The 26,251-nt window shown below is 44.9% G+C and overlaps 1 protein-coding gene across 1 annotated transcript in view; it reads right to left on the bottom strand.

Annotated features, from left to right (window-relative positions):
• The window catches only part of Myo16 (myosin XVI), a 378,094-nt gene that overhangs the window by 264,015 nt on the left and 87,828 nt on the right, over window positions 1-26,251 (bottom strand). The window contains exons 5-6 of the mRNA XM_010619995.3: window positions 18,529-18,637; window positions 10,628-10,752 (exon numbers count right to left, since the gene is read on the bottom strand). Of these exons, the coding sequence (XP_010618297.1) occupies window positions 10,628-10,752; window positions 18,529-18,637 (234 nt within the window). The remainder of the gene's footprint in view (window positions 1-10,627; window positions 10,753-18,528; window positions 18,638-26,251) is intronic.

Raw genomic sequence — 26,251 nt, 5'->3', positions numbered from 1 at the left:
TCTCTCAATAAAATTTTCCTACTCTTCACCTCCGCTGTTCCTAGCATTCATTCTTCAGTTTTAGAGAACATGAACTCGCGTTCGGATATGGAGCAGGTTTGGGAGTTGCGTCTATTACCCCAGTATCAGTAGCAATGATGTCAAGTTCAGCCCCCCAAGGAGTAGTATTCTTTCCACACAGCAGAACTGGGTTCCACCGCTTGGAAACACAGCCAAATCTAGCCTCGTGCTTGGCTGAAAAGCTGAAGATTAAAGCAAAAACCATCCCTGCTATGGCTAGAGGTGCAGCTCCAAGCACGGCTGCCAGTGCTGCCTACAGCCTGGCAAGTTTCATTCCAGGCTCTGTGAAAAGCTGAGAAGGAGCAGAGGGAGATGGGAGGGAGGGAGGAGAGGGAAGCGAAAAGGCCCCAAGATGTGCAGTGCCCAGGCATGGATTCCCTGCGATGAATGTGCTGTGTACTGCAAGTTGGGAATTAACAAAATGAGAAAAGAAAAAACCTCAGAGCAACAATAAACCCTGAATGGAAGAAATGGAGAAACTGGGGTCTAGAAATTTAGGCGCTCGCTTAAGCAGGGAGGGCCCAAGACCACAGTCTTCCGCTTCGCTAATTCTCAGATGTGAAACAGCACATGGTGGGCACAAAGGTGGCCAGGCCAGAGGGTGGCAGTGCCGTGGGAGGCTCCCGACCCTTTGTACTCTCCCACCAGTGGCTGTTCTAAGATAAACATTTCTTCTTCCTCTGAGCCACCCTGCCACCACACGTTCCTCTTGTGTTAAACTCCAGCCTGGAGGATGTGCAGTATTTGCAGTTGCTTCCTTCTTGCCTGGGCTCACAGCCAGCGGGGACACAGCTTCTTGCCTCCTGGCTCACTGTTTCCCCAGCACAGCACTGGGTGCTCATGCCACACTGGAGCAGGGGGGCTCAGTCCCTAGCGCGGGAATCTGGAGTCGACTCGGCAAGACCTGACCAGGTGGTGAGTACTGACATACAGACGCTGGGTCCTACTGCAGCAGGACAGTCTCGTGACACCCTGTCACTTCATGACAGCTTTAATTGCTAGAAAATGTACTACAATTTCTACAATTTACTACGGGTTCTTTTCTATAGTTACAAGTTTTCAATTTCTTTCCCCCAATACATGTCACACCTACTTAAAAAGCATCACCTTGCACAAGTTACAGAACTGGAAAGAAGCATGGATGGCCATGTATTTCAGTGATGGCTCTGAATGTTGGCCTTTGCTCTGGACTAGGCTTTGGTGTGGGAGCCCGGCCATGGCCCTCTAGGAGTTTGACATTTAAAAGGAAACTTCTTCACCTCTACACTCAAGGCATTGATACAATCTGTAACATTCTAGGACTGTGCTTGTTAAACTTGTTGCTGCAATGGGAGAAACTCAAGGAGACAGCCAAAGATCTGATGTTCTTTGCAAAGAGTCAGAAAATCCGGTCTTTGCATAAAAGATACAAATAGTTGCTTGGTGCTTCCTGTTGATGTGAACCTATAAAAGGAGCTGTTTCTGTGAAATAAATCAGACTTCTCTTCGTCTCCGCTCAGGCTTGAGTGTTCTTTCCTTTCTCAATCCACTGTGTATGTACCTATAAAAGGAGCTGTTTCTGTGAAATAAATCAGACTTCTCTTCGTCTCCGCTCAGGCTTGAGTGTTCTTTCCTTTCTCAATCCTCACTCCCCCACTCAGGCAAGCTTGTGTTGGGACGGCTGGACCGCCACACTTTGGCAACACTGCTCAGCCACTCGCTGAATCCTGAAGCCCTACCTGGGTTCCGCAGTGACAAACTTTCTGTCTCCATCCCGCATCCACACAGCAGAAGGCCAACTTCTACATACAGAGTACTATGTATTTATTTTTCAGTCTACAAACTGTCAGGTGTACACAGACTTACTTTAAGAAAACCGATACTTGTGCTGTGCTGGTCACTGCCTTCCATGTGCTGCACATTAGTATGCATTTAACTATTCCAGCCATTTTATAAATCAAGTATCATTGTGCACTTAACTAATTTAAGACCCATTTCACTCGAGGTGTAACTGTGACCCAGGCCCCATGCAGTCGTGCCCTAGACAGCAGCGGAGAGGTCTGCACGCCTGGTCTCCATGGGTGGGCGGACCCTGCAGCAGGTAGGGCACTGTTATCACCCACATGAAGCCCAGTAACAGGACTCACAGGTGACAAGAGCGAGACTGAGAAGCCACATCAGTCCCAGCCTAGAGAGCGGGGTGCAAGATGGGCAAGCATCTGTCGGGCCTCCGCACCAAGGAAGCTTCCCTCTGGCCCTGTGTTTCAGGAACACACAGAACAGGGTCACGCATGTGCAGCAGAATTGGCCCAATTCCTCCTTATTGGGCATTTCTGCATTTTTTTTATAGCATAAAATCATTTCTTTTTGGTAGTCCTACATGCTTTGTCTTGTCACTTTGCTTGTCACTGGACGAAATAAGCGACACCCACAATTTAAGGGAGGAGGAGTTTATTCTGGCTCTTGGTTCAGCCCACAGGCATCAGGCTCCCAGGCAGGGCGGCTGTTATGGCTGGGTCTAGGTGTCCCCCCAGCCTCATGCAGTCTTTTCCAGAGGTGGCTGAATTTAGAGTGTGTGACTGATTGATGGGGCAGTGCTAGTCCCAAGGGCACTAGGATTAAGGGTGCTGGCCTCCCTTGTAGTCCAGATAAGGTAAAAGGAGAAGAAACTCACTGTTAAGGTCCCTTGCTTGCTTGCTTTTGCTGTCCTTCCCCACCATGAACTGTTGCCCTCTGCCAGGCCACCTGCCTTGAAGTGAGCTGATTATGGACTAAAACTCCTACAAACTGTGAGCAAATAAACCTTTTCTCCATTAACTTTGGGTGTATTTTGTCTCAACAACAAGAAGCTAAAATAACAGGTAACTAAAATAGTGGCATAGTGGAAGAAAAGGGGCTCACCTCATGGAGGCCAAGAAGCAGAGCACGAAGGGAGGAGCAGGGGAGGGCAATAAACCCTTCCAGGCCACACCCCTGTGACCCCCCCAGACCAGACCTACCTCTGACAGCAGCCAGCTCTGAGACCCACGATCGAATCACCTGCCAAAGCCCCACCGGTGGGCCCATGAGGCTCTTGGGAGACATCTACCTTCCTAGAAATGGAATTCCAATGCTAAAAACCCCTCCTCAAGTTTGAGAGGCATGGCTCCCACTGAGCTGCAGGTTTACACTATTCGCATTCCATCCAGCAGGGAACAAGGTAATCTGTTCTCACTATCATTAGCTCTTCCAATCCTCACCATTATTTCTTCTTAATGTGACTGCAAATAAACTTGCATTCATTTAATTCCTAATAACGGCTCTCTTTTTATGCATTTATTGGAGGCTGTATTTGTATCTTTTTCTTTGTGACTTGTCTCTCATTGTTTAATCTTCTACGGATTGATGGTCATCATTTTTATTAATTTTTATTAATTTTGTATAACTTAAAGATATTAAACCTTTGAAAACTGTTTGCAAATATTATTCCTGGTTTGTTATCTCCCTCTTAATTTTATTCACTGTTTAATGTAAAACACTCATTTTAATTTCTGCTATGGTAAATTATATCCATATTCCTCCTGTGTTTTCTCCTCTGAGATTGATTTTGATATCAGAAGGATCTTTGCCACCCAGGCTTGTGTTTTCTGTACATCTACTTTGAAAATAGGCATTGTTTTTAAGTCACTCTTGTATTTTATGCATCTGTTTACAAACATCTAGGCACAGAATTTAAAATATCTCCCCACTGAATTTGTTCTCACTTACGGTCTGTGATCCCTGGTAGATCAGCTGAGATAGATATATTTTCATGAAAATTATGTTAGAGTCAATGAAAATCACTTTTGAGGAGTAGCCATTAGGTTCAGTTAACCGTTCAGTCCAGATTTCTGACCCGTAATTTTAGTCACTCATGTCTGTATTTGCATGGTAATATTAACACAGGATTTTTACTGTCTCGATGCTGAAGATGGGAAAGTCGAACACATGTGTGCCATATCACAAAATGAGACCACACACACTAATTTGAAGAGTTATCCAAACACTGTGTACAGGACTTTGGAATGCCGACCCCAACCGAGTCAGAAATGAAAGAGAAAATTCTGGGTGACATTTGTAGGCCACTGTGGGTGGGCCAGGAGCTCCCTTCCCATCCCTGCAATGTGCTACGTAGAGTTGTAGCGTGGACACGAGCTCCTCTCTTATTTCCACTCTGAGGCACTCTCTGGGCCACCTGGAGAAGGTCCAGGTTCTGGGCAGCTGGGGGAGGATGTAGTGGACAGGTTTTGGATTTTTCCAGCAAAACTAAAGAGTAAAGTCAGGTGGCATTAGTTATTAGTCAGTTTTATCTTCACTGGGAAAAAAAATTACCTGATAATCACAACTTAAAGGAGGAGAGGTTCATTTTGCTCACATTTTAGAAGTTTCAGTCCTTGCCTGGTCAGCAACATGGTGGGAGGGCCTGGAGGAGGAGAGCTGCTCACCTCATGGTGGACAGGAAGCAGAGAGGGATGAGAAATGGACCCCTCCAGGTGACATCCATCAGTGATCTGTCTGTCCAGACCACACCCCTCCTACAGGGAGTCAGCTGTAGGTGCCCCATGATCCAGTCATCCTTCAGAAGACCAACCTTATGAGAACACGAGGCTTTGGGGGCATCTAGATGTAAACCATGCCATTGGCTTTGCTGTGCAACAAGGTGGGCTGGCTGGTGCATGGAGCAGGTGTCTCCTGCACCCAGGGGTTCATAGGGGGAGAAGGTTTAGAGCTACCTATGGAACAGCTGTGTGCTTCCGATTCTATCTCATGAGGTGTAAGTACAGAGCAGCAGAGGGGCTAGGGCAGCCACACATGCCTGAGAGCTAAGCAGGTACAAAGAACCCTAAAGAAGAGTTATGTCCACCCAGGTGTGGGGCGGGCCCCAGTGTCCCCAGACAGGTGGGGGTGGTATCTGAAGAAACCCAAATCCTCAAAGAAGGGAAATCTGTAAAGTCTTGCCCAGAAAGCACAACACTGTCAGCAGAAAGCACCATAGGAGGTCCCTAAACCTACTCTACCTGTAGAATTAAGGTGCAGGTTCACTGTGTCCCATTGCAGAAAAGGAATACTCAGGATACTTCAGTTAGAAACTTGAAGGGATTTATTAGGTAGAAATTTAGTGTGCCCTCAAAGAGCTGAAGTTCTGGCCCTCCAGAGAGAGGCACACTGTTGGGCCGGGTATGGCTACAGGGCTGTGTGTGTCTTCAAGGCAGCTGATCTGTGGGTATGTCCTGCTGTCTGTCCCTTCACCCACCAGCGGCTGTGTCCAGTGCAGACCCACTTCCCTATGTGTGAAGCTGAGCCCCCTGCAGGGTGGGTCAGGGGAGGAAGTGTCATTTATGGGGAACCTCTCAGGCCCAGAGCCCGACTTCCAGGCGCAAAGTCTTTGAGACCCTTAGGGAGTTGGAGTGGGCTTCTGCAGAAGGAGAAGGGCTTGAGTCGCTTCTGAGACCTGCAGCTGTGGTTTCTCTTAGAAGTATAATTTTAAAATTTGATTTTCCTTGTCGCCTTTCTACTCTTCATTTTTTCTACCCTGCCGCAGCTCCATTAAGGACAAGGAGAAGCTCAGGATCCACTGCTCTCCCTCTCACCCATCAGTTCCTCTGCGCCTTCCTCTTTCTCCCAACAGCCTCAGTGTGATGAGGTGAAGGAACTCACAAGAAGACACGTGACAGGAGGGACAGAGCTGACCATGCCCAGTCTCCCTTCTGTGCATCCCCCAGTCAGGTATGATGCTGGGCCAGGCTGAAGTTAAGATTGAGCTAAAATGAGAGACCCTAACAACTGGGCCATGACCTCCAGAGTATGCACGGGTGAAATCTGGGAGCTTGGCAAGCTCCAATGGAAAAATGGTTCTTTTATTTCTTTTCTAGGCACTAACTAGAACTTAAATTATTTAATGATGAGCAAGGGCAGCAAATCATAATAAAAATAAACCCATGATATTCTCATATACATTAATATAGATAGTACCACTGGGCCTATGGGACCGCTCCCCCATCATCTGAACCGGGACACTGCCCCAAAGTCAGTCCCTCAACCTTTGTCCTAAGACCTGGTATGGAGTAAGAGAGAAGAAAAACAAAGACCTCTGAGTCTGCTCTAGAAAATTCCAAAATCCCACACCTCCTGCCCATGTACCAGATCTGCCAGCACAACCTACTGTGAGCTTTATACCCTTGGAGATCACTGAAGGTTCGCATACGGACGGCATCTCATACATCCAATGTAACAGAAGGAATTGTGGGAAAGGACATGCGCAGTAGATGCGGCTGACCTGATTCAGGAGTCATGCTCTGGAAGACCTAATGGGGGCGCCGTAGACCAGCACAACACTTTAAATTCGTAAACCCAAGGCCTTTGGCACTCTGCCATCTTCCTTTCTGCCTAGTGTCTGCTAACTCTGAGCATACTGTCATTTAAATTAAACTTTGCTTTTTTTCCTTACCATTGCATGCCACATCCAACTCTTCATCAAACAGAACCTAGAAACCCGACCAGGACCACATCACCCATGGTTCTAGAACACACCTCAAAACATCATTTGTGTCCAGCACTGCCCTTAAATCATAGTAATTGTCAGAGCCATTGCTCAGAACATTAATAGAGCGTAAAACACCATGAACCACGGGTTTAATTTTAACTTCACCACTGCTATGTTTCACCATAATGGGTTCGCTTTGCAATTCTGAGCACCTTTTCTATCACATTGTCCTGAGAAGGGTGATGTGGGCTACCCACCCCCATGGTCAAAGGCTAGCAGGGATCACAAAGATCAATGACCTTGGCTTAAGGTGAGAATTTCCAGGATTTTATTGAAGCAGACACCATAATCTCTGAATTGAGATTATGTTTTGAGACAGTGACCATGAAGTTATAATGTCCTAAAATTGAAAACAAAATTGGTAAGACTGGCTAAACACTCAGAAGTAAGGAATGAACCAGCACTACAGAAATAAAGAAGGGGCACCATAAAAGTGCTTAATAGTTGCATTTCCTGGGTCATTATTTCCCAACAAGCTCAGTTAATGACTGTCGACAGCCAGATGGGAGACATCAGATTCTGTGATCCAACAGTAAAGAGTCATGTCTTAGTAGTATGTATATACAGTGATATTTTAAAGAGAATTTATGTGCTCAAACTCAGGAATTCATTTTAATATGCTATGGTATATAGTACTGTAAAAATTACTTCCTTTTCTGAGGCTTTTATTTATATTTCAGAAGAATATTAGTATAAACTAAAAGATCTTTTCAGAAAGATTTGTATTATATTTGGTTATTTAGCTGGATATTCTAATAAAGGAGAAAAAAAAATAAAACCACTTTGCTAGAAGCTGATCCCAAGTCTTTTGTTGGTAGTTTCATCTTTTGTACATAATAATTTAACAGTACAAGAAATTACACCTAATTTTGAGCCACTTCTGACCATCCAACCTGGAAGTCGGCAATCAATAGGCAAATAAAAGTACAATATTTTCCAATCTTTATTCCTCAAAGTAGAAAGTATGATATGGCTATATACCTAAAATTAAGGAAAATTACAGCTATTATGCTCATTAACGTAAGTAGACACAATTCAGAGGTAAGAATCAAACCTAACTGCTGCTTGTTTAATGCTGTGATCTTCAAGAGACTATTCCTAGCTTTGGTTCATTGTTACTGTCTTGTTAAAAGCTCACAGATGATCACCACAAGATGCAGCTATCATAAAACAATCATTTACAACTTTTATGCTCTCCATTCAGTAAAAAAATGAAGCTCAGAAGAAATGTCAAAATTGAAGATCACTAAAAAAGATAGCAATTTACTGCTTTGCACTGGTTCCTGCAGAAGCTTCTCCACTGAAGCCTACAAGTGTATTATCAGTTTTTGATGCATGTAAGTTACTTGCATTTAGCCTTGAGTTTTTAAACAACAGGAAGTTGCTATATTTTCTAGTGTACAGAACAAAGGCTCCACTGTACCTCTACTGCAAGTCAAGCATTCATTTATTTCACACAGTACGTGAAAGCAGCTCACACCAATCAGCTTCTAATCCTACCAATCCACTGAAACTCTCTCCCAAGCACAAATAACCACCTCCCAGTTACTAAGTCCAAATCTAATTTCCAATTGCGAATTGCTTGCTCTCTCAGCAATACACGAAGCCATCCGTCCTCTCCATGGCATGCCCCAGGTTTCTAGTTCTTCATTCTCTTGGTTTCCTTCATGCCTTAGCACCTGCTTCTCTTTCTCTCATTCTGGATTTGCCTCTTCTCCCTCATCCCCCTGCTTTACCAGGAGTCCTCCAGGATCAAGGATGTATGTATCATGAGTGTGCTCCCGTTCCCAAAACTATTCTTTAGTCCAGACCTTCCCTGAATTTCAGACTCCTATACCCAACCACAAACTCACCCGCACCCTTACAGTGGCCAAGAGGCCACTTGACCTTTCCAAAGTGGATCTGATATCCCATGCCCTGCGCCTGCTTTCTTGTCAGCCTTCTTTATGCCCTTTGATGTCAACTCCTTCACACTGGTAGTCTAAGTCGAAAGTACTTGGAGTCATTTAGAAGTCTTCTCTTTATCTCCTACCTCACATCCATCAGGAAGCTTCCTTGAGTCTTTTCATAAAATATCCTTAATTTTATTGCTCCCCCTCCAGCCCATCTCCAGTGTCTGAGCCACATCAGGACTCCCTAGATGTAACGGTGAAGCTTAACTGTCAATATGATTGGCTAGGAAGCCACAGAGTGGATTAGTCAAGCACACTCCTGTGTGTCTGTGTGCATCATGGATTTGTGATCATAGGTCTATGTCTGGCTCTTGCCCCTTCCTCTTTGGCGCTGTCCTCTGCTCTGCTTCCCAGCCATCTTGAGCTGAGCAGTTTTGCTCCCCCAGGCTCTTCTGCCACGATGGTCCTGCTCTGGAGCCAGCTGACCATGGACTGAATCTCCTGAAAACATGAGCTGAATGAAACCTCCCCTCCTTTAAGCTGTAGGCACTGACAATGTGTCCCAGCAATGAGAAAGCTTACTAATACACTAGATGGCTGGAAAAACCACCTCCCTGTCTTCCTAGCTTCCCACTGCCCCGTATGCCTTCCATTCTCTACACAACAGCCATGGTGAGTGATCCTTTTAAAAATGAGGTCTCTTTCCTGTCTCAGAAACTTCTGATGTCTTTCCACCTCACTCATGAGGAACGATCATGGTCCTCAGAGGCCCACAAGAGGCTGTGTAGTCTGGCCCTGGCTCCTCCTCTCTCCCTGTTTACTGGGCCATCTATGCTCACTCGTGCCTCAGGGCATTTGCACCTGGCACCCCTGGCTGGGGCCATTCCTCATAGCATAGGGTTAGTGCCCTCTCTCCTTCCAGTTATGACTCTATGCTGTGAGCTCACTCCAGCCTCACTTTCTTATGTTTTCCTTCGCATTTATTATTACTAAAATACTAGACTTGTTCATTTATAGTGTACATTACCTGTCTTCCTAACTGAAATGTGACACTGTGACAAGGGATCTCCATGCTACAGTTCCCTACTGCATTTCATTCCCAACAAAAGCCTTCAGTGAGTTAGTTACAATGCTTCTTCACCACTTGATCAGGCCTTTCCCAGTGCATTCCCATCATGCCTTGCGTTCTTTTCTTAGGACTTACAGTTGCATTCTTATAATTGTGGTTTCTGAAGTTTATAAATTCACAAATACTGAATCTGGCAGACTAAGTTTAGAAGACCATAACATTTTATAAATTTAAAATTATAAATTTTATACAATTATAAAATTGTAAAATGCTATGTTAAATATAAAATACTCCATTAAATTTAAGTTTTTGAAGATCAGTATTTGGGAAGAGATTCTACCTAGAGATTCCCAGGTAGTGAATCTCCACCTGAGAAATTTGAAAGTGTGTCATGGAAACTTTGCTCTGACAGAAGTGCTGGGCTCTCAGCTTGGTCCTTCTGCTGTCAGGCCTCACACCATTGAGACACTGACACCCCCGTCCCGCGCAGGCCACACAGCCCACGGCACAGATCCAAACCCACTCCTGCACCCACCTCACTTTCTCTCAGTGCTTTGCCCTCTGGGGCTTGCTGCATTTCTTCCTGCTGTGATTAATTGTACGTGTTATAGGTCAATAAGGCAAGTTGAACTGACCTATTTTTAATGTAGTATAATTGGTCCCGAAGAGTAACATCAATGTCATGACAGGAATTTACTAGAATCTTTTAACTGAATTAATTTCAAAAGGAACCCAGTTTGTTTTGCTTAAAACTAAAATGAAAGCCTTTCCTCTAAGTTACATTGCAGAACCCACAATGACAAAATAATGCACAGAAGTTATTTTAAATCTGTAGGAAAAACATACATAGAAAGAACTGGAGGAAATACATAAACATATATACAGGGAGGTATAAGTATTTCGCACTTTGTTTTCTATGGATTTTGTTTTCCAAAATTCCTGTAATGAATATGTATTGCTTTTTATCATCAAAAAAAATCCGGAGCTATTTCATTGTGAATTATACTCAGATCTACCTTTTAGAGATGACTCGAGACAACCCTTGAGTCAAGGATGTGAACTCACCAGAGTGACCCCTTCCTCATTTTTCTCGTTAACATTTCCTCCCGATGACAGGAAGCGCTTGACATCGGCTAACATACTCATGGGTCTCTGAAGCTTCAACTGCCGCAGTGAGGTCGGGTCCACTCCTGGGGAGAAAGAAACTTTCAGGACCAAAGCAGAGATGCTGCTGGAGAGGAGCTCTGTGCAGCAGCTATTCTTTGCCAGAGCAGTTTTGAAGCCCCCTTTCCCATCTGCACTTGAGTTCCAGACCTGCAAATTCTTCCTTCTACATGCATTCTATTTCTAACTAGATTATAGTCTTTATAGGAAGGAAAATTCATCACTTGCTACATCTCAGAGCCAGGAAGGGATGCCTCAAACATGGCGGACTCTCCAGAAATATGTTTTAATATAAACTATCAAAATACACTGCCTGAAGTATTTTAAAGTATTTAAACTGGATTTTTTAAAAGTTGAACAGGTATGATTTTTATTCTTGAAGACTTTTCTGGCCCAAATAGTTACTCCTAAAAGCAATATAGTATCCTAGAATTAAAAAAAAAGACTTCAATAGAAAAACTGGCAAAAATATGAATAACATCTGCATTAAATTAGTTAATGTCTTAGATTCGAGGAATACACCATAGCTATGTGATGTTGGCATGAGAGCAAGCTCCACAAATGGTACCTAGGAACCCTTGGCGCTGTCTGTGAGTTTCCCACACACCTCATATGAACTCTAAGTAACTGTTCAAAGGCACGCTCCAGCCAGACCCTTTCTGATGATTCACCTTACTGAACACAATGAACACTGAGTCAGACCCTCCGGAGCCAGTAGGGCCGTCGTGCATGACAGGAAGCTCAGGTCTATTTACTTCCTGCTCACACCCCCATCAGCAGCTTCTGAACGTGAAATTCACGGCACCGTAAGTGACTCTCTCTCCACTCAGCAATCTCCTGTGCCCTGACAAAATCGATACTCACTGAAGAGAAATAATTCCACCACTCCCCAGTGTAAATGAGAGGACAGCAATGACACTGACGATGAGCAGGGTGGTGATGGTGGGGGCAGCTGCTGGGGATGGAGGTGAGGACGGAGTGAAGGTGGGGACCGGCCCGGAGATGAGGATGATGATGGCGGTGGTGGTCACAGTGGACGGGGACAGTGGTGGTGATGGCGATGCTAATGATGATGACAGGCCGGTGGCACAGAGGTTATAATGGTGATGATGTCAGTGGCACAGGGATGGGGCGAAGGTGGCGATGAGGAGGGGGATCGTGGTGAGGATGTTGGTGGCCATGGGGCTGCAGTCGAAGTGAAGCCGATAGCTGTGGTGACGGTGCAGACAGACTCTCCCTCTCACGAGCATCTGCTGTGAGCAGCCTCCCCCTGAGAACTGGAGTGAGTCCTTGCTGCAGACCCGGACTGGAAGCTTCGCATGCGGACCCATGCACAATCCTGCGTGAGGCTCCTGATGTGCCCCCCTGAGGTCTGCGCCCGCTGGCCAACTTTGGGGCAGTCCTTTCACCTGTCTGGGTTGCAGCATCCCCGGCACGTTGGATAAGAACTTGGAGCCCAAAGTGGCAATGCTACCATTCACGGACTTAAGACCGCTCTCAGGGGAAGAGCCCGTCTCAAGCCCGGGGCTTCTGTGCCCTCAGCCTCTCCTGACTCTCCACACCTGCTCACTAGGGCCTATTCTGAACCTGGGAGGTGCAGGAGCCCACCACTTAGGTCTTCCTCTGCAAAACAGAGCTGTGAGTGCCCCTGTCTCACCAAAAGATAGCAGAAGGAGTTAAAACAAATACAAAGTGGCTCACGGCTGCAGTAAGTGCTGTAGAGGAGCGAGCAGTGGCTATTAACAGCCTCTGGCATGTTGAGTGCATGCCATTGATGAGGAGTCCCTTCTTGGCAATGATGAGGTCAGGACATCAAATAAAGCAAAATAAATTTCTGAACCATGTGTGAATCTCACATACGCTGTGAAAAGCTAGGCTATATTTAGAAAAATGAACTAGAAACTCACTCGCCTTCAACTTCTGAATCCTGAGCCATCTGAGTTCTGTTAGGAACCAACCAAATATGTCACTGTTTTTTCATTTTCAGGATTATAGGATTTGACATGTGATTTAATCTTGGAAAATGTTTTTTCCTGAATGTTATTATTTAATTTTACACCCAAAGCAGCAGAAGAATCTTAAGGTTACATTATTTTATTAAATTTCCTAATGTTGCAGTGTTCACAAGTTATATTTATCATTCAAAAATTATTTACGCATGTAATTAAAATTTAATGAAAAAATATAACAGCTCAAAGATGAAAGACACAAATTAAAATACCACGCACTGAGCACTCATCATGGTATATAACAGTGTGGGAAAAAATCTACTTTGATCTCTGTTATAAGGACACCACAGGAAAACATTATGAATTTGTACACTATTAATCTAAAGCAATACTGAATCAAATATGATTTAAATCAAGATGCATTTTTTTGTTCGTTTGGTACCAGGAATCGAACTCAGAACTTTGCAATTGTGAAGCAGGCGGCAGAACCACTAAGCTAAATCCTCATCCCATCAAGATGCAGTTTTTAGCCAGACATGGCACTGCATTCCTGAAGCCCGGGGCTCTGGGAGGTGGAGGGAGAAGTATCACACGTTTGAGCCAGGCCTAGAGAGCTTAGCAATTTGGTGAGACTCTGTCACAAAATAAGAAACTTAAAAGTGACAGGAATATAACTTGGTGCAGACACTCTGGGTCAAGCCTTGGGACCATACATTTTTCAATTTCCATTATTTGCTTAGGAAAGAAACATAGATATGACTTTGGCGATAATGCAACAGAAGTCCTCTCTCTGTGGTCGTCAGGTTTGCGAGCTGCTCCTGAGTGGGTGCGCCATCGGCCGTGTTGCAACAGATGGGCCAGTTCTCATTTCCCAAGAGACTCGGCTTTATTTCCATATATTTTCCAGAAAGTTATCAGCATGAGCCCTGCTTAGATTCATTATTGGGAGATGAATCTGGTATTTCTTTTAATTTAGGAATTAAGAAAAAAAAGAATTTACCCGAAACTCGCAAGGTGTTCTATTGGGTACTATTACTACCGACTGGTTACATTTGACAAGAACAGACACTTATTATATCAATATCACAGTCAGACAACCTTATCTCAACTTCTTGTAACCATTCTTTCTAAGGAACTTTGGTGGGGTCAATCCAGCTTGCTGTTCTCCTGGGGCTCTCCGAGGCGGTCAGCGAATGCCAGCACAATTCTGCAGAAGTGTACTGCTGTGGAAATGCCGGCAGAGGAGGACCTTATGACAGCCCTTCCATAGCCACCCCAAGCCCCCACCTCTACCCGAGCTGCTCACTCTGCCTGTCACCCATCCCACTTTGGCCCCAGATGTCACAGCCCCTTACTCAAGGGTGTGGCACTGTAGCAGATTTAGGGCAAGTTATATTTTCTCCCCTTAGTGTTTCTGTAAGATCTGCACATGCCTAAGTTTTATTCAGCACCATACGTATGGCGTCATTATTTGGGTATACATGAAATACATTTTTACTTTCCAAACAGAAGCAATGCTAGCTGGGATTCCAGGCTACCTTGAAGGCCCAGACAGAGGATCACAAGTTCAAGCCCAGCACAGGCAAACCAGTCAGACCTTGCCTCAAAATAAAAAATGAAAACAAACAACAAAAGAAGGGCTGGGGATGCAGCTCAGTGTGAAGGTCCTGGGTTCAATTCCCAGGGAAGGAAGGAAAAAATAGAAGAGCTAGGAGACAGGATAGAGGGGGCATTCTAATTCACTAGGATATACAAGTGATGCCGTGATTTGAGCACTAGATTTCATAACTCACAGAATAGCACTTTCCCCATGCTCTGGTCTCCATGCAAACTTCCTAGGAGACTCAAGGAAGCAATAAGGTTGGACAGGCAGATGCAGAACAGTGGTTCCAGCAGAGTTGCGTGGTCTACCTGCTCCCTGCACCAAGCCTGGCAGAGCCAAGGGCCATCCTGTGCAGATGGGGATGTGCTGTCACCTGGCTGTGGGTGACCCCTCGACAGCCTGTGGCAGGAACAGATCCCAAACTAGCTTCACAAAGCAGAAGAAAGACAGGCGATCTATGAACTCAGCCATGTAGGGCTGATGGGGCACAGTGCCTAGACTGGGAGGCAGCAGCTCTACCCTAAAATAGGAAGAACAGGGTCTTAGCTACGGCAGTAACAGCAGGATTGGAGAGTGAGGTGGGCAGGACGGAAGGGGTGCCAAGAAAGTGCACCCCACGACATGCGGGAGCAGACAGCAGGGAGCACGAGCGCAAGGCCGTGGAAGCTCTGCATTTCCTGGGGACAGGGAAACACATATTCAACGCTGATCTCTTGCCCTGACCTCCTCAGACCTCCCTGGTGCCTGCGTCCCTGGGGCCTTCACTGTTTTTCTTTCCCACACTTGCATGCCTGGCCCAGGACGCCCAGCATTCACTGAGTCAGCCCCATGCACGACTGGTTTCTTGGCCCAGGAAGCCCAGGCAGCGAGTCGAGGTTAACTGCTATTCCCAAGTTGACCGTGCATGTCGGTGCTGACAGCACAATTAGAACCTGTGCCTGGCGATTTTCCATGTAATCAGCTTGTTCAGGAGGCCGCACCCCGCCTCCTGCCACCTGCACCCAGATGTGACCGTGAGACGAGCATCATTCTCTCTACACCACAGAGTCCCCAATGTTCAAGCCCTGAGATCACCTGGTTATAATGAGGTGGTGCGGGAACGCAGAGTCAGATCATAGAAACCTCCTCGCAGAGTATTAGAAATGTCTACAGACACGGGTCGTGTTAACTCCGCGAGTGTGAGGAGCAGGCTGGAGAGCAGATCGAATTAGACAGTGTTTCCTGGGAGCTGGGAGACAGAGTGACAAGCAGGAGGGAGATGACGGAAGCCAGCCTGTGGCAGGGAGATGGACGGGGGCACGCGGGAGGGCAGCAGCGGGCAAGTGGGAAACAGAACGAAACCCCGCGTGGGAAGAAACTGAGTTTGCTCCGGCAAACTTGCATTTCACAAACTGACCCTGACAGCCATATTTTCTTCTCCCCATCCGGAGCCAAGTTGGGCCTCCTGAACCTCTCCTTCCCAATTGTTTAAATCAAACTCCCTGAGGAATACGCTTATTGTTATTCAGACAACATTGATACTGCGGATGCCGAGATTCCCATCACGGTACTTGGGTACTTCGGTGAACTGAAAAGGCTTACAGAGTGATGATAACCATAACGCTTTTGCAAAGAGAGACATTTGATTTTATTTCCTGAGAAGAGATACAGATTACGGTCGCTTTTACCAATTCAGAATAAGATGGCAGGAAATAATTACACTGACATCACTAAGCACAAATACAGAAAAGGTTTTTTTCTCCCTTAAAAACAACTGGCATTCATTGGAGGTTTTTATTTTATCCTTTTTAAAATCATGTTATCTGGCTAAAATAACATACAAACCCTGTAGAAGTTAATGAATTTCCAGGCAAGTCTACAGCTGTGAAAATGTAAGCACAGCCTACACCACAATGTTTCCTCCCACTTTATTTATCATTATTATTATTGATTTGGTTATGCTAACACGTCACAAAAGAATACTCTTAAAATCATTGAGCGCATAAGCCAGGAGTGGTGGTACATGGCTGTATTCCCAGGACTCTGGGAAGCTGAGGCAGGAGGACTGCAATTTCAAGCTCAGCCTGGGCAATTTAGCTAGACCCTGTCTCAAAACAAACAAAAAAATAAAGGGCTGGGGATGCAGGTCAGTGCAAATGCCCTGGCTCCAGTCCCCAGTACCATCACCAGAAATAGAAGAAGTATATAGCCATATAGCATTGTTAACTGTCGCACCAACACAACCACGCTCTTTCTCAAACTCACTCTCTTTAGACTTAACGGGATTGAATCTGCTCTGGCGAGGCGCAGCCCCCAGGACTGAAGACGGCAACTGCACCGCTACCCTAAGGAGGGACGGGGCCTGAGGGCTGTGCGGTGGGCAGCACCTGGGCCCCAGCACCCCAGCCTGCCTCTGCCGGACCCCGCACCCTCAATAGCCTTCAGCACAGGGAGCTCGTGCCTTCCTGCACGGAGTCAGCCATTCCTACCTTGTTTTCCGAAGTGACGGGACTTAGAATCAGGCTGTGGAGCTCCGGTCAGTACCCACACCCTCCTGAAATAAGCCTCCCAGAATCAGTGAACTGCAGGAGGCAAGGGCACAGAGAAGACACGGCAGCGCCGGAAGCAAGACGGGGCATCACCAGCCCTGGACAGCCCAAGGACACTGTGGACTTCCTCTGTCCAGGGCTGCTCTGGAAGGACTGGGCCTTCCGGGTGAGTTACAGGGAAACAGCAGCAAACAGGAGGGCCTGGTTTCTTTGAGTATTTCCTTTTTCTACATGGAAAGTGGGTCTTATTTTTTTTCCGATTTCTATTTTTCTATTATTAATAAATGTTTGCAGTTCATTAGGATTCATTGTGTAGAGTTGGTGCATATAAATGACACATCCTATCCCATACCCTCTCCTCCCTCCATCTCTTCATCCCTAACTCATTTGCAAAAGATCTATGTCCCTGTTTCCTATTATCTCTCTTTGATTTTGTTCTTTATTATTATCTTTTTTTTTGGACTTCTCATTTCAGAGAAACCATGCAGAATGAATCAATGATAAAAATGTTACAACAAAAACACTTAATCTGCTGGTAGAAAAAATAGGTAAAGATCTTGAAGACATAGGCATAGGCAAGGACTTTCTGAACAGAGGCCAAGTTGCACAAGAAATAACCATATCCAAAAAGCTTCTGCACAGCAAAGACACCAATGAACAGAGTGAAGAGACAACCTACAAAATGGGAAAAAATCTTTCCAGCTACTCCTCAGACTGAGGATATCTAGAAATACACAAAACTCAAAAATTAGATCCCGCAAATAGACCTAATAAAACAACAGGCAACTAAAATGAACAGATACACCTCAGAAGAAGTATAAATGTTCAAAAAAAATATGAAAACATGTTCAACATCACTGGCCATTAGAGAAATGCAAGGTAGAACAACACTGAGACTCTATCCCAGAAAGAAAGGCCACCACAACAAATCAAATAATTACAAAGGCAGGCCAGGCTGTGGGGCCAAAGGAACCCTCCCACGCCATTGGAGGGGATGTAAACCAGTGCCCCAGTAATGGAAATCAGTGTGGAGTTCCCTCAGAAGAGTAAAATTCCACTTGACCCAGGTGTTCCCCTTCGAGGCGTCTTCCCACAGTCCCAGATGCCACATCACTGCGACCCCTGCACATCCGCATTCACAGCAGCCTACGTCTCAATGGCTGATTCTTCGATTCTTTACTTTCCTGCCCCTCCTTCCCATCACTGCGCAGTCTCAGAAAAGACTCGTTCCTCCATGTGTGTGTTTCATGTCCTCCTCAGTGACACACTGCGGCTCGGCCTCACCGCATGACAGCGTTTGCCCTCGACCTAAGTCGTCTCTTGCATGTTCACAGCACCAAGGACTCCAGGGAGAATACACTCAAGCCAGCCTCCCGCTCATTAGCTCAAATTCAAGTGTGCTGGCTCACTCCCTGCCCCTCCTGGGGAGAACAGACCATGGTCACAAGCCCAATCCTACTGATCACGGACTTCAGATGCCTGTGAAAATGCTCTTGCATGGCTGGCCTCTAGATTTTGGCTGGCTTTTGCAAAAAACTACATTGATAAAACCAACCATATAGTAAAAGTACTGAAAAACGGAAGAGAAATATAAGTTATTTTATACCCTCAAGAGAAACAAAATCCATTGAAATCATTTCAGCAGAGCTAGAAAAGTTCATATAAATTTACAGTTCTATCAACTTATTTCTTCTACATTTTTTTCACAAAGCTTCTGCATACCATTTTCATCCAGATAGGTCAACAGGATAGAGCTGGATTCAGTCCCTTCCACAGCATAATCTAACGGGATGTTTCCATTCACGTCCTGGAGGAGGACATTGGCTCCAGCCTACGTGAAGAAGAGAAAAGTGACATTATACCTAAACCATTAAAATACAAAACAGATTATAAACTTCACTTTAGTCCTGGCTGGGAAACTGACCCAGAAATAGTTTCAGGTTGATACAGCCCTGGTGAACCAAAGAGAAAATGAGAATTATTTCAAAAAATACATTCAATAACTATAGAGACTCTTGAGTGTGTAAATGTGTTCCACAGACCTCGAGACAGCAAGGCCCCAGCTGCCTTTCCCTACCCCTCTGGTCACCCCACTATGTTTATTGGTTCACATTTTCTTTCAAAATACAGAAGCAGTTTGAATATTTTTAGCGCATTCTCTAAGGCCAGCAAGATCCTAATACCAGAGCCAGATAAAGTCATTACAAGAAAAACAAGTTACAGACCAGTTCCCTCCTTAACAGATGCCAAAATCCTCAACAAAACACCAATAAACTGAATCAGAAAATGCATAAAAATATTTATATATCACAACCAAGTGGGACTTATCCCGAGCTTCCTAGCTGGTTCAACATTTGAAAATCAACTGATATAACACACATCAGCAAGTTAAACAATCATAAGATCTTGTCGATGGATTCAGAAAAAGCACTTGGCAAAATCCAACATACATACATACAAACATTCACTCACAACTATGTCCACACCAACATCCATTTCTGGCTGTTTACATCAGCTTTATTCACAGCTGCCAAAACTAGGAGCAAGCTAAGATGCCCTTCAGTAGGTGAATGCATAAATAAACCACAGTACATTCAAAAAGTGGAATATCATTCAGCTGTATAAATTCCTGAGCTATCAAGTTATGAAAACATGGAACACCCTTAAATATTATTACTAAGTCTGAGAAAGGTTACATAACCATGTGATTCCACCTGCTTGGCATTCCATGGAGGCAGCAGAAGGAGCCGTGATCACCCAGGGTCAGGGGAAGGCATGAGAGGCAGAGCCCAGAGGAAGGGAAGGGCAGTGGGAACACTCTGCATGGTCCTACGATGGTGGACATGCGCAATTACACATTTGTCCAACTCCAGAGTTCACAGCACGAAGAGAGCTCACTTGCGGCTCCCTCTGCAGGAGTATTTGGTAACCCCGGGAAGGGCTTCAGTGAACCCGGGTGTGTAGCAGCTGTGGTAAAGTGAGAGCAGGGCTTTCTTCAGTTTGCTTTGTTGTTGTTGGCACTGCCGAGGATCGGCCCCTAGGCCTAGGACAGGCTGGACAAGGTCTCTAACACAGAGGCACACCCGCAGCCCAGAGCAACTCTTACTTGGGGATTTATCTTGCAAAAAGCCCGTTTTCTCATCCGGGCCCTCCAGCCTCAGTATCCCCACTCTCCTACTCACATCCCATGCTGCTTACAAGGGGAGATGACATGAAAACTTCCACTTTCAGATGTGAACTGCAAGGGCAGGCAGCCCTGGTCAGAGGTGCTCCGGTAACGGTGTGAAAGACATTGTTGACAGAGAACTCACATTATAACTTAGAAGCATCATCATGCATGTCATGAATTCTTCAGTAAAGTTAGAAAGCTGACCACATATCAGTTTGATTTTATAGCAATGCTGTTCTTTAAAAGTTGTTTTATATTATTAAATTAATATTCTCCCCAGAAATTTAAAAATAGAAAAAATAAAATTAATTTATTATTGCTCCACTCACAGTTAAACAGTACTGTTTCCATGGCTGTTTCTTTTTATGTGCACAGAGTCATGCTCCAAGCATTCAACGCACATCAATTAAATGAAGGCATTCATTTACAGTGCTGTATTCTCACTTTTACTTATTAGTTAGTCATAAACACTCTCCTTCCACGTCACTGCCTAAATGACTATGTCATATTCCATTGCATTTATATACCAAATTTATTTAACCATTTCAGTTTTACACATTGACATGTTTAGTCTATCACTATTATAAATAACGCCCTTGGACATACATATAGGCAACATTACTCTAACCTCAAATAAAACACTCTTGTAACCAGAATGAAGCAACACTGTTAAAGTGCTGGGCATATTTTACTTCCACGAATCCATCTTAGTGAGTATTTCGCAAAGAAACCACTTGCTTGCTTAGGTTGTGTTCTAGCTGTACAGGTTTCTTTGCTGTCCTTCAAACCTTCTCAGATCCTGGTCCTGAAACTTCTCTTCCGACTGAACATCCTCCTGACCCACAGGCGTCTTGAGGTGGAATAAGAGCTGGGATAAGAGCGTCCTTCCTAGATTCCCTTATTTAAATTCCTCTTCCCCTCCATACTTGATGCATCACTATGTTCTCAGGTGATGATTACTACCCAATGTTGTAACCACACAAACACACGGATCTCCTAATTTACAAATCCCTTACTGGCCTAGAAGGCCATTTGCGAAAATTTGTTGGTTCTGCTGCGTTCACAGCATTTAACACAGAGCATACTATAACCTACAGAGGAAATATCTTTAATGAAGAGATGAATGATTCATAATACTAAATAATCTATATAACATATCATTGACATTTTGACATGTTAGAACTTTTCATCTAGCAGTTTTGAGAAAAAAATATTTTGTAAAATGTTTATGGCCAATTGCATTTCTTCCTTCATAAATTATCTGTTTAAGTGCTTTGCTTATTTAATAATTGGGGTTGTGTTTTTTTGCTAAAGTTAAGAGTATTTGCCATTTATTTTGCCCAAACTCTTTGCAATGAGAAGCAGAAACACTGATAAAAGAATCTATTCATACAGCCAAGTATCCAGGCATGATAAGCTGTAAAAGGCTAAGACAGCCCAATTTCATTTCCATTATGTTTGCCTCCAAAACGATTACCAATGCAAAAAGAATATCATATGGGAGTGTAGTATTTTCATGGACAACTCCAGTGAGTGGTATACTAACTACAGTCTGTTAAGCCACCCACTCGGGTTTGCAGTGTTGGACGCAGTCTAAGAATTCAAATCCTGAGAAAAGTCAGGCAGAGTGAAATCCATACAGGCCTCTAGGAAGACAGAAGGGAATGGTGTTGCAGCGTGGAGCTCCACCAAATGGCAGAGAGGGCAGACTGGATTCAATTATGTCTCCTCTCCCTTCACCCTTAGCAACTAATATATTTAAGAAATCATGAATGGTGGAGAAAAATAATTTCAGCCAAAGGCCAGAAATGCTCATAACACCTTTTTCCTAGCAATAAGGTCCAACAATGTTAAAAGTTTGTAGTATAGCATCTATAACAGACTGGAAACCAGAATAGAAAGTACTTATCACTACCCTTATTTTTTAAAAAATAAATCTGCTTCTTGAAAACTTCCCAGAAGGAACAAAATGCACTCAGCAGAGTGAAAGTGACAGCCCGAGGCACCTCACTCAACTCCGTTCCCAAGCCTCTCTCTCGGTAGGTGAGAAAGTGTGTGTCCCCTACCCACACAGATTCTCTCAGGCATTGCTCAATTCTGCCTTGATCTTCAAGGACTGACTGTAACCTCCTACCACACACGACAGCCGGGGAGGCCCCGGTGCATGCGGCGGGCTGGGCTGGGCCTGGAGTCACCAGCCAGGGTCTCTGGTAGCGGAGACTCTCATGGGTTCCCAGTGTTTATGCAAAGGCGGAAAACAAGAAGCACATCATTTTCCTTCTGATTCCAGATTTGTGGCAGATAATACAGGTGGCGGTACAGCAAAGTCTACTTATTAAGGAATAAATGCTGGGCCCTTGTTATGATTAAAGTGTACTTTGAGATTTTAATGATGGCAAATTTTTATGGCAGTAAAAATTAAAAACTTTTATTACAGCCATTTAAAAATTTATAACCGTTGAATTATAGTTGTGAACATTTTCACAGCTCCCTCTGTAAACTTCCCAAGGTCAGTAATTATTACTTTGGGAGAAAATAAATATTTATGTGTCCAAGTGCTGCCATGCTGAGTAATGAAGGGAAAGGCCATCGTGGAACTGTAGGTGAGCAGAGCATGAGGAGCAGTTATCGTCCCACTGTGAAGATCCACACCCACAACTAGGTAGGGGGGTGCGGGCAGAGCGAAGGTCTAGTGTGTGTGGTAGGGTGGGAACAGAGGGCTCCGTCTCTGTCTCTGTCTCCCGCACTGGGGATGCGAAATGGAGGTGCAGCGATAAAGCAGAGTTAAGTAGCATGAAATGCACATGAAAACCGGATATGGTAGATAAGGAAACTACCCACCTGAAAGAGGTGAGTAGGACTGTGTCAGGGACAGTTCCTGAGGGGCGTGGGGAGGGGACTGATGCCTTTCCTAGCCAGCCCTACGCACAGTCTAATTTGGGTCAGACAGGGGTACTAAGGACACAGAGAGGCAGCAGGTGGCTCAGGGGAGGCTGGAGGAGGCAGGGTGGGCCCCGTCTGGAGCCACTCCTGGGACTGCAGCCCAGAAGTCTGGTAACCAAGGAAACGGCTAGGAGAGAGGGGAGGGTGCTCCCCCTACTTCCAGGGCCTGGGTCCACCTCCTGAGTCAGATCGACGGAGCAGTATGTCACAATAAGACAGGCCCTTGCCCGGCCCCCTTGTTTTTGTTTTTTGTTCTTTCCACAAAATGTTTTGTTTCAGAAGTGTAGCAGTTTATGCTGCTAAGAGTGCTCCTGCTCCAGGTTAAAATGTTTTCTGACTGGGCAGGGATTTAGCTCAGTGGTTCCGCCTGCCTCTCAAGTGCAAGGACAAGAGTTCATCCCCAGTACCAAAAAAATAAATAAACAAATAACAACAACAATAATAATAATGTCTTCTGACTGTTGCAACTTCCTACCTTCTCAGGAATGTTTTCAGCTCTGCCCTTCACAGGAATGTTCCTTCCTCCTTTTTCAGGAATGTTCTGTAACTCCGCCCCTCTGCCTCAGTGAGCATGCGCACAGCATATGTTTCAGGAATGTTCTGTAACTCTTTCCCCTAATGCTTCAGGGAGCATGCTCACACAGCATGTGTTTCAGGAATGTTCTGTAACTCCGCCCCTCTACTTCAGTGAGCATGCTCGCCTACTATGTAGTTCCCTATATAAGGAGGCCCTCAGTTCTGGTGAGGCACTCTGACTTCAGAGCGGGAAGTCCTCAGAGATCGCCAGCCTAATAAAGATTTTTCTCCACCTCTTCCAGTGAGCATCTGGTTCTTGAATCTTCAAATTGCAATAGCCACAACACGTAGCTGCCACACAGGGCTGTAACACTCAACTGTGTCTCAGAGCTGTGGTGCTTGGCTGTGACGCTGAGCTGTGACACTTCAATATGGTGCTGAGCTGTTCCGCTTTGCTACAAGACCTCAGCTCAGCCAACTTCTACACCGTGGAAGATGACCCAGTGGTGTCTACACCACAGGTCCCCAGGCCTGTGCCCTGCAGTCTCTGCAGCCGTCCATGACCCCACCCCTAAGCAACTGTCACAGTCTACAGATTTCTCCCCTGCAGGCTTTGGACACAGTTCCTCCAAGCCCCCCAACCCCAAGGTCAAAGCCTGCCTGGAGGGAGAGAGCTGGAGTCAAGCTCAGACCAAAGGGTGACCCCACTGTAAGCCCCAAGGCTAGAAACCCCAGGACCAGCACTGAGCCCTCCAGAGTGAGAGCCTCTCCTAGGCTATTTCTCTTTGAAATAAATCACTGATCTCGCTGCTACCCTTGGGCATCCTTCTGATTTCTTTATACATGAAGATCCTGGACAAGATCCAGCCAGGTAACAGCATAACAATGAAAAAAAATACTGCCACTAATGAAAACAGAAAATACTGCCACAATATGATGAGAGTTATTCATTGCCATAATAATTACACAATATACCAGGGTAGTAAAATTAGAGAAGAGTACTGAAAATTCATATAAAATGATAAAATAGAATGCCTAATGATGTTCATGTGAGGAAACTGTGCATCATTAAAAAGATACTGGTGTTGTTTAAGACATTGAGCAGTGCAAAAAATCTGCACAAGGTAGGCCACCCAGATGTGCGTGTACCGTAGGATTTTTATACGTGTTTCCCATGTTTGTGGAAGACAGAGGGAGGAGACTTCCACTGAACTGTGGACTGCTGTGCACCCCTCATAGGTTCTTCCTAAACATTTATGAACTGAAGCCTTGCACAAAATTATCCAGAGCCCTCTATCTCATTAATCATTCATTTATTCTCCCCAAACAGGCTGATACATTCTTTTCTAAAGAGTATACTTTGCTAATCTGCTCTGAGAAAATGCAGAGTTTTCTAGGTTTGTTTACCAAGGAACTCATAAGGGCAGCTGTTATTCTGTCCCTTTGTGACCTGCACCAGGGCCTGAAAATGTTAATTTAACTCAAGCAGTTTAAGGTACCACCACCTAGGTTTCTTGTTCTTTCTTTAATCTAACATATTCTGTTCCTACTTTGATGTCCCATTCAGTAACATTTTTATGCATATGAAGAGGAATAAAGAAGTTAAATCTTTCTGTTTGGGCTACAGAGTTTGCATTTCTACATTTCAATGGCTAATTTCCCCTGAATTTATAGCATTTCCATCTCCACAGGGAATTCTCTAAGCACTTCCCCTTGACTTTCATGACGTAGAAGCTTTGTTCTCCCCGCAAATCTGACTTCATTCTTAGCCTTCCTTGCAGCCTTCTGCTTCTCTAACAATCTCTGGACACTCAAAAGTTCAGTTCTGGGATTTTACTTTTGCACAGTGACAGGTTAACGGACAAGTGCCAGCATGCCTTTTCTCTTCTCCTGAGTTCCAGGACCAAATGTCTCCTTGGCTTCTCAAGGTAAATCTTTTCTAGATGTCCTGGCCTTCTTGTGTCCTGCAAGGAACTCAAGAGTCCTCTCACATCAGAAGGGACTTCACTGGTGTTAACTTTCTTGGTAAATCACGTGATGCCTCTTAACCTCCCTAAAACAGAAAGATGGATTTATCCTTAAATCCCATGCTTCTTGAATGCATACTTGAAAATAATGAATGTGACTGTTGATTTCACCTTCAATACTTCACCAATATTTCCTTCATTCCCAGCACTACAACTGCTATGCTATAATCACTTTCTAAGCTTGTTTTTGTTTTCAGAACTATGGATTGAACTCAGGACTTCTAACTGAACTGCACCCCCAGCCCTTTAATGTTATTTTGAGGCAGGATCTGCCTAAATTGCCCAGTTGGGTCCAAATTTGCAACCCTCCTGTCTGAGTCCCCAAGTGCTGGGATTGCTGGTATATGCCACAATGCCTGGCATCTCTGATTGTTTTATGTGCTGTTCTTCCAAGGACAGAGCTGGTGGGGCTTGCTCCATGCTGTGCCCCAGGGCTGAGGAGTCTACAGGAAGCTTCCTGCCCTTGAGCCTCCACAGAAGTTCTTCCGACCCATCACAGCGCTCTGTAGAAGCTGTAATGCAGGGCATGCCTGCAAACACTTAGGGAAATACATCAGTGATTATATGCAGACACTGCACAGGAGTATCTGTTTAAAAGCAGAGATCATGTTTCCGAATTACCCCTGTACTCTCAGTAGCAAAATCAGCACCTGGCAGATAGCAGACGCCCAACAAAGAACGCATCATATAGATGACTAATTGAATAACTCACATGATAATTTAACTGGAGATATTTGTGAAAGTAGTGCATCGAGTACAGCCCTGAGTTTCAGGGAAGAGTGAAGAGTGA

This window comes from Fukomys damarensis, unplaced genomic scaffold (genome assembly GCF_012274545.1).
Source record: "Fukomys damarensis isolate Sample0158 unplaced genomic scaffold, DMR_v1.0_HiC HiC_scaffold_6, whole genome shotgun sequence".
Taxonomy (NCBI): Eukaryota; Metazoa; Chordata; class Mammalia; order Rodentia; family Bathyergidae; genus Fukomys; species Fukomys damarensis.
The sequence above is the reverse complement of the archived record's forward strand: the minus strand, read 5'-3'. Positions and strand labels throughout refer to the sequence as shown.